General features: G+C 41.6%; 1 protein-coding gene across 1 annotated transcript; it reads left to right on the forward strand.

Moving 5' to 3' along the window:
- Nucleotides 1–145: 145 nt before the first annotated feature.
- LOC144652227 (uncharacterized) lies at nt 146–2,901 on the forward strand. The gene is made up of 2 exons (XM_078512239.1): nt 146–915; nt 1,932–2,901. The coding sequence occupies exons 1-2, from the start codon at nt 146–148 to the stop codon at nt 2,872–2,874; spliced, it is 1,713 nt and encodes a 570-aa protein (XP_078368365.1). The 3' UTR covers nt 2,875–2,901.
- Nucleotides 2,902–9,160: the final 6,259 nt, after the last annotated feature.

Raw genomic sequence — 9,160 nt, forward strand, 5'->3', positions numbered from 1 at the left:
AGAGAGGTGACCTATATGATGATGACTGTGACTCTGACGATGACTCAGACGATGAAGATGAAGACAGAATTGTATTTGAAACTGGCAATGATGGGATCATTGTCAGTGAGTGATAAACCTGTTTATCAAAATTTTTCTTTTCTAAATGACAACTTTCGACTTTAACGCGTGGTGTACGACCACTCAATTGAAAGAAGCTACCGTAGAAGCTCTGAAAAAAGAGGATATCGATAGCGAAGCGGCTTTAAAACTTCTGACTGAAAAAGACGTGGAAGAGTTGGGGCTCAGTGTAGGACAAAAACGCGTCCTTGAAGCGGCCCTGAAGAAGTTAAAGCTTGAAGAGCAAGCAAAAACCGAACCGGGAGACGTGACCGACCCAGTGACCACGAAGTCCTTGGCAAAAGACAGCGGGCTGGAGGAGATCCTCAAGAAAATTGAAGGAGCTGGCTCACTGGAGGACTCTCTTCTGGCCTTAGGAACGACGGACCTATTCCCCGGGAAAACGCCAGCCGCGCAAAACTCGTCCACGCTAAATAGTACTCTTCCTAGATTGGACAATGATCCGCACGTGTTTCTTGGCCAACAGCAGCAAAAGGCAATAGGAACGAAACAAGGTGAGAAACCATTGTTAATTCCAGACTTTATAAACCTGGGAACTTATGACAGTAGCGAGGAAGAGCAAGAGATCGGAAACAATTCAAGCGGGGCAAAAATAATTTTCCGTGCAACAAAGGCAAAACCTAAACTGGAACAAATCACCCTTTCTATGTGGGTCGCCTCAAACTCGCGAATTATGTATGAGCTTCTTAAAAAAGGAAAACTGTCCGCGACCACTTCCGACATCGCGGATTACTTGGCCTACACAGTCAAATTCGCAGAGCTCCTGGAGAGTCACACTCTCGCCTTGGCACTCATGTGATAATGAGTACCGTAAATTGCAGTGCGAATATGGATTTCTCTGGGGGAGTGATTCACAGCACCTTCATACCAGGTTTCTCGTTAAACGTCGTTCTTCTGTACTACCCACAAACGCACCAAACTCGCAAAAACTTCCCCCACCCCCTAACCGCCAACCGCAAGCCTCCCACGTAACCCCTATTTGCCGCCAGTTTAACTCTCTCACAGGATGTCAGTGGCCCAACTTTCGTTTTCAGCACGTTTGTTTGGTGCCCAGTTGTAACCAGGGCCCCAGCATGAGCATCACACGATCTCTCCTGCATGACGTCCAATCACCTCACCGGCTATTAACTCCCCTTTGAACAAACAGGCCTGGATACGGAACCTCGGAAATGATCCTGACAGAAACTTTATCATTGATGGACTCACAAACGGCTTTGAGATTATTCCTAGCGAAACTGTCTTAGAGAAAGCGGAAACTAGCAACTACAAATCCGCTACCGCAGGCCAGTTCCGCTATAAAGTAGAGAAACAAATTCGCGAAGAGATTAGCAAAGGCAATTATGTTGTAACACAAGCAAAACCTACTATTGTTAGCGCTCTTGGGGCCATCCCTAAACCACAATCTGATAAAATCCGACTCATACACGATTGTAGCAGACCACAGCACTCTAATGTTAATTCCTATGCAACGACGCAACATTTTTCTTACGTGACTGTCGAACAAGCTGTATCAATGATTAAACCCAATGCCTATCTTGCAAAAATTGACCTAAAGAGTGCTTATCGCCACGTCCCAATACACCCCTCGAACTATTCTGCAACTGGACTAGCATGGCAGTTTCACGGGGAAAACCACATTACGTATCTGTACGACAGCAAATTACCCTTTGGAGCTTCCAAATCACCAGAAATCTTTCACCGATTAACTCAAGCAGTCACGCGCATGATGGCCAAGCGAGGATTTCACACAATCCTAGCGTATCTCGATGATTTCCTTATTATTGGCGATAGCAAGTATGAGTGCGAATTAGCTTACCAGGAACTTATCCAACTTTTAAGCGAACTTGTTTTAGTATCAACTGGGAGAAAGCAGTTTCTCCTACCCAGCGATTAACGTTCCTAGGAATAGAGATTGACACAGTGCTTAGGCAACTTTGTTTGCCCGAAAGCAAGCTATGCGAACTGCGACAATTATTAAGCGAGACATTGATTAAGCGATCAGTCACAAAGCGAGATCTGCAGAGCCTTGTTGGCAAGCTAAACTTTGCGGCTCGGGTGGTTTTCGGAGGCCGCACATTCCTGCGGCGGACAATTGACGTCATGAACACTTTATCGCGACCTCACCACCACATCCGTGTTAACAAACAATTAAGGGACGATTTATCGTGGTGGGCGAGCTTTCTGAGTGTTTTTAATGGCAAAACATTCTTCATTGATTCGGCGCCAGTTTCTTTTGAAGAATTCTCCACTGATGCGTGCCCTATCGGTGGTGGCGGGTTCTTTCAAGGCGATTGGTTTTACACTAACTGGGCAATTGATCATCCCGATCTAGCGGGCGCGCATATTAACCTCAAAGAAACCTTCACTGTTCTGCTTGCATTATGCCGCTGGAAACACCAGTTGCGTGACAAATGGATTGTAGTACACTCAGATAATTCAATGACAATCAGCGTTTTAAACAAAGGAACATGTCGCAACCCGCAGGTCATGCAATGGCTTCGCTCCATATTTTGGCTCTCAGCCACTTTCAATTTTCGAATCACTGCACGTTACATACCATCAAAGGCTAACACAATGGCAGATGCTATCTCGCGTCTTCATGATCCCGCATTCTGCCACGCGTTCAGGGCACAGTTACGCAGGGTACAAGAAACAAACGACAGCAGTCAGCCTCACTTTTCACAACTGGCGTTTTCTTCTTTCCCACTGCAGGTGCAGTACATGCTCAGGAGCAGCTACTCCAAGAGGAATTGAGAAAGTACCGTCGCCATGCCTTTGCGCTATCAATGTCAGCTACATACAAGTCGCAATTACGAGCGTTTCTTCGCTTCTGTCTATTCTTCGGCTACACCCCGGTTCCCTGCAGCGCAATACACCTTCTTCGGTACCTCGTGTTCCTCGCGAGATCTCTGTCCGCTAGCAGCATCCCTAATTATCTCAACGTCGTACGTCTATTGCATCTGCAGTATGGGTATCCTAACCCCCTTGAGGAACCTCTTTTCAAACACCAGAAAACCCTACTCATGAGAGGTATAAAACGTCTACATGGAGCACAGGTGTCGCAAAAACTCCCTATCACACCTGATGTTCTCTACAAAATGCAATGTCATCTAAACTTTGCCTGCTCGTTCGACGCAACCTTTTGGGCAGCGTGTTTGGTCGCATTTTTCTCGTTCTTCCGCAAATCAAATCTGTTGCCACCTTCAACCGCAAAATTTGACCCCCAACTTCACCTACGAAACTGCGATGTTAGATTGTATCCGTGGGGCATTATACTCGTCGTCCGTTGGTCTAAAACGATTCAATACCGAAATCGAACACTCCTGGTCCCAGTTCCTAAAGTTGCCCACTCCTCGTTATGCCCTTGGTCAGCGGTATCTCGCGCTTTCAAACTCGCTGGCGTATATCAAAGCAACGAGCATGCCTCAGCACCCGCTTTTACATACCGAGAGGGTAGCGCCCTTAAGGCACTAACATATGCCTCCTTCACCAATAAACTGAAACTAACACTAGATAAATGCGGTTTGGACAGCGCGCGTTTCTCTGGACACTCCTTCAGGAGAGGGGGAGCTACTTTTGCTTTGCATTGCGGTGTACCTAGTGACTATATAAAGCTACAAGGAGACTGGAAGTCAAATGCATATGAACGTTATTTAGACCATTCACTGCGCTACAAACTCGAAACTGTTAAACAGATGTGTGAAGGTATCACTCACTAACTCCCCTATTCTCTCTTTGGGGGTTTGGAGGGTGTAATCGCGCGCGGTGGTCTACGCAATAAAGACCCGCAGAACCCCAAAGAGAGTTGTTGTGTATTTAGTGAGTGATAAACCTGTTTATCAAGATTAAATACATATTACGGAAATGCCGAGCCAAGTCCATGTATATAAGCTGCAGGCCACGTGTAACCTCATCATTGCATACTCTAGCAAGCTAGCGCGTGTGTTACAATTGTACAAAATTTTTCTTTCCCTACCCACCCTTCCCTGGGTGTAATCGCGCGCGGTGGTCTACGCAATAAAGACCCACAGAACCCCAAAGAGAGTTGTTGTGTATTTAGTATCTGGTCAAAGTACCTTATGTAATTTCTCTAAAAAGAATTAACAAAATTCCGCTTATGTAAATCATGTCTTAAGAATTGCTAGTTTTATCCACTGTCATAAAAATAGCAGTCTTTTTTAAGACTCGTTAAAACTGCCAGCTTTAAGACTCCTTAAAACTGCAAGCTTTAAGATTCCTTAAAGCTGCCAGCTTTATAATTCCTTAAAGCTGTAAAGCTGTCAGCTTTAAGATTCCTGAAAACTGCCAGCTTTAATACTCCTTAAAACTGCCAGCTTTAAGATTCCTTAAAACTGCGAGCTTTAATACTCCTTAAAACTGCCAGCTTTAAGATTCATTAAAACTGCGAGCTTTAATACTCCTTAAAACTGCCAGCTTTAAGATTCATTAAAACTGCGAGCTTTAATACTCCTTAAAACTGCCAGCTTTAAGATTCCTTAAAACTGCCAGCTTTAATACTCCTGAAAACTGCCAGCTTTAATACTCCTTAAAACTGCCAGCTTTAAGACTCCTTAAAACTGCCAGCTTTAAGATTCCTTAAAACTGCAAGCTTTACAATTCCTTAATTCTGCCAGCTTTAAGACTCCTTTAAACTGCCAGCTTTAATACTCCTTAAAACTGCCAGCTTTAAGACTCCTTAAAACTGCCAGCTTTAAGATTCCTTAAAACTGCGAGCTTTACAATTCCTTAATTCTGCCAGCTTTAAGACTCCTTAAAACTGCCAGCTTTAAGACTCCTTAAAACTGCCAGCTTTAAGACCCTTATAACTGCCAGCTTTAAGACCCTTACAACTGCCAGCTTTGACTCCTTAAAACTGCCAGCTTTATGACTCCTCTTTGCTTGTAAAGCTTTAAGATTCCTTAAATCTGCCAGCTTTAATACTCCTTAAAACTGCCAGCTGTAAGACTCCTTAAAATTGTCAGCTTTAAGATTGCTTAAAACTGCCAGCTTTAAGACTCCTATTTGCTTGTAAAGTTTTTAGATTCTTTAAAACTGCCAGCTTTAACTTAAAAACTCCTTTAAAACTGGCAGGTTTAATTTTCTGGATCCCTATACGTAAGAACCCCTCGATGTCCAACGTAAGCTAAGAGAAAACCCCTGGTTTTCCGAACCCCTTATCGCAAGCAAAAACCCCTGGAGCAAGAACCCCTCGTCGTAAGACATTTGTAAAATCGATGTACGAACCCTTGGACGCAAGAGACGTTGAATCCTGGATACAAGGGATTTATATCACCGTGGATGTAAGGAGTAACGGGAATCCAAGTAACGAAAGGGCAACCCCTTAATTTACGGCTTTGTAGGTAGCTTGGCAAATAAATAATGAATGTAACGAGGTGAAAAACAGTAAAATCCTTTCATATATTTTACATTTTATTAATGTAATAAATGTAGCGTCATGTTAAATCTCTCTTTTTTATTTTCGAATCTTGATTGTTGGCAATCAATATACGGTATTTAATGGTTAGTTTAAATAATTGATCTTTGCCATTTATGAATCCGTGTTATACTATCAACGAACGACTGACATTCGGAGGCACACCTCAACTTGCGAAATTGCAACAAAACGTAAATGGGATAAAAAATCAAGAAGATTGATTAAAGTGACAACATCAGACAACATTTCCTACTCTTTAACTGGGGTTTCCAAACTTTTCAGCCAATTGAATAGCAAATGATCACACATTTGTCGTGTTTGTGATAATTATTGTCACACATCTTTCTTTTAATAATAAGGTTCAATTCTTGAGCTTTGAAACTGACGCAAATTTTTCGAACGGTCTAATAATTAACTTGAGAGATTGTAGTACAATCTAAATTTGGTAGCAATCATGTAGAACTAGAACATCTGGCCATGGCGAGAGCTTTGCCTTTTGATTGGACATTCTTCTAACCTGCAAAAAAAGAAGTCCCAATGTAAGGAAGTAGTCCTTTTTACAGAAATTATATATAATAAGTGTCACTTAAATTAGTTCCATTTTCTCCTTTTTTTGCTTTAGACCTAAATGTTTTTATGTACGGAGATCTCGTTATAAGTATGCAAAGTATGAAGCATATCGGGATTGTTTTGCACTTTCACCATTTTCATAAATTTCCTTGACGATTTGGTCCATTCACCAATGCTGAAAAAGGTATTTCCTCGAAGGTCAAATTATTTTTAACCCTTTCACTCCCATGGGAAATACCACATTTTTGTAAAACGGTAAGTATAGACCCAAAGACCACATACAATATACCATTTGAAAGGTATTGTTTCTGGTATGTCATAAATCATACTAACAGACTCAGAGGAAGTTACTGTTTTAATTCAAAAGGTGACAAAACCAAAAAAATAAAACATTAAAAAATATCTTTTAAGCCCCCTCCCCCCCCGCAGGGTTTTGGCCCAGAGGCGAAAACCCGTAAAGGGTATCTAGTCCAGGCATTTTGTAATCAGACCTGCTACTAATTGCAACATAAGCTTTCTCAACGTAAACTAGTTAGAAAAAACCTATACATTAACATACTATAAGTCTCTAAAGATTCAAGCATGGGAACACCTCCAAATACGATATCAACGTCTAACTCGCATTCTGCTGCAACATGCAAACGAGGCTATAAACAGGAAGTTGCTGTTTACGGCTGTTTTATTAGTATAAATCATGCCAAAGGAACAGAAAAACAATGTTTCCAGGGCCTTAATCTTAAAATAAAGACCCATAAAAGAGCAATTTTAAAATGCTGAGTTATTCGAAAGTTTACAGTGGCCAAGACACGTTTATTACTTATCTTCACGCTAGAGATAGAGTCTTTCTTGAACTGTAATTTACACAGTCATGCTATTCAAGTAAGTCTTCCGAATCTTCACTGCCGTATTCCATGGCGTTGGTAGAGTTAGTGCACGAGGACCCTTTGCACCGATGGAAGAATTTTCTTGGCTCGCTTGATGTTACTTGGCAGACAATATTCTCGCCGGCAGTTCTGATGAACCTGCTGCCTAGGAACTGTAGGGATGGAATCATTTTGCTCTGTTCTATCCCAATTTAATTCCACGCTTCCCTTTTCTCTTAGCGTTACGACCTCGCCCTCGCCGTCAAAGTTTTTTTGTTTTACAAATAACACACTTTCCTGTGTCATCCATAGTTGAGAATCCTGTTTTCTGAAATTACAGGCAGATGGGAACGTGTAAAAGACATCAAGACAACAATAGATGTTTCAAGAACGCTTTTTGCCCAAAACATATCTCGATTCTGATTACAGCTTTGTGGTACACCGAAACGTCCTGGTTAATTGCGTAAATGTGACTTAAATAGTTAACGGCCTGGCACCTCCATACTTTACCGAAATGTTCACTTCTAATAACGTCTCAAACAATTACGGTATGAGAACTGAACTGCCCAAATGCAGAACAAATAACTATAAGAATAGTTTTGCTTTCATGAGTGGCGTCAAGGTCTGGAATGCTCTCCCTCGCTACCTCAAAGAAGAAAAAATATAAAACTTGCTGCTATTAGTACATTGAAAGGAGATTTTTGCTTTTAGGAATACAGTGTCAGATCGAATAGGGCTATTACATTGAGTGGAGTGTGTCATAAATGGCCGTATTGCATCAAATACCCGTGTAATTAAATTAATGGCTGGGTCGTAAGAGTTTATAAACACACATACTAAAAGAGGGCCAAAGGCAATGAATGTAATTCCATGTGCAATCATATCAGCAGATACTGCTTGACATGGAGCTAAAAAGCACTGGAGAAGTGGGGGTATTTCAGTGGAATTTACCTCAACCTCGTGGATTGCTATGTTCTCCAGAATTTCATAAGTTCGACAGGAAGTGGTGTCTCCTGCTAAATGACAAGGCTGTTGCCTTGGAGTTTAGTCAAGGAGTTAAACCAATCCACATGGATTTGAGGTATGTAGTCATTGATAAAAAAATAATGTTAACTAAACCAGTACTACTGGCTACACTGGACACTATCTATTCTGTTTAGGTGTTCTATTGGAAATCCACGAATCTGATTGGTTTTCTACTTAAACAATAGAGTGTTTCTGTCGAGGAACTATCGGCTGAAAATATTTCCACGGGGCAACTATCAGCCAATAGTTCCTCGACAGAAACACTCTATTGTCAAAATAGTGCCTTCCGCGCGTGGAAACTATCGCGTCACGTGAGCAATTTAAACAAATCAGATTGGGAGGGAAATTTAGTTGTGAATTATAATGGCTGATATGCCCTACGCTCGCGGGCACTAACGCGTCACGTAAGCAATTTAGACCAATCAGAATCGGAGAAAATTAAGTATAGAACTATAAGGGCTGATAGTAACTCCGCTCGCTAGCGTTATCACGTAACTCTGGAATTTAAAACCAATCAATACAGGTAAACTATACTGTGGTGAACTATAGCGCGTGAAAAAGGTTCTGGCTTCGCCCTCGTAAAAATCATGCAATGGAAACCAAGAGCTCTAACCTAATCTAAACGAGTAGAGAATGCGAAAAAAGTGGCGGCCGGTTTTTACCGTTTGTAAAGAGAATTGTGGCCTATAAAGAAGATTTAGATATTTTGTTACCCTTGTTGCTAGTTGTCAATATTATAATGGTACACGTCGCGTCAGTAAAGCTCGCCACACTTACGCTATATTTTTTTTTTCAGTTTCATTGTCAAATCATTGGACGGAAAGGTCCACATTTACATTTTGCGTGCCGTGGAACTAGCAGAGGGAACAATGGCCAAGCATCCCTTGAAAATGCCGGTGAACGGTGTGCGGAAAATAACAGCAGAGTTGGAATTGCTGGAGCCCCAAATGAACTAGTTGATTTCTATTTCTCTGATCAGTTCCCTACATTTTTTCAAAAAAGATTATTAGAAAGAGTAATGTCATTTTAATTTCAGGTCAAATTGTTTATCTCGAGCGTACAAGGCAATCTTTCTGTCATTAAAGCTGAATAATTAAAGTGAGTAATTTAAAGTCGATTTAAGACAAGTTCCTACAGGGAAATATGG

The sequence above is a fragment of the Oculina patagonica genome, chromosome 4 (assembly GCF_052425735.1).
Source record: "Oculina patagonica isolate OP01 chromosome 4, crgOcupat, whole genome shotgun sequence".
Taxonomy (NCBI): domain Eukaryota; kingdom Metazoa; phylum Cnidaria; class Anthozoa; order Scleractinia; family Oculinidae; genus Oculina; species Oculina patagonica.

Coding starts and splice junctions, on each gene's coding strand:
- LOC144652227 (XM_078512239.1), top strand. CDS start 146: ATGACAACTTTCGACTTTAACGCGTGGTGTACGACCACTCAATTGAAA. Junction 916..1,931: donor ACTCTCGCCTTGGCACTCAT/GTGATAATGAGT, acceptor AGTGCGAATTAG/CTTACCAGGAACTTATCCAA.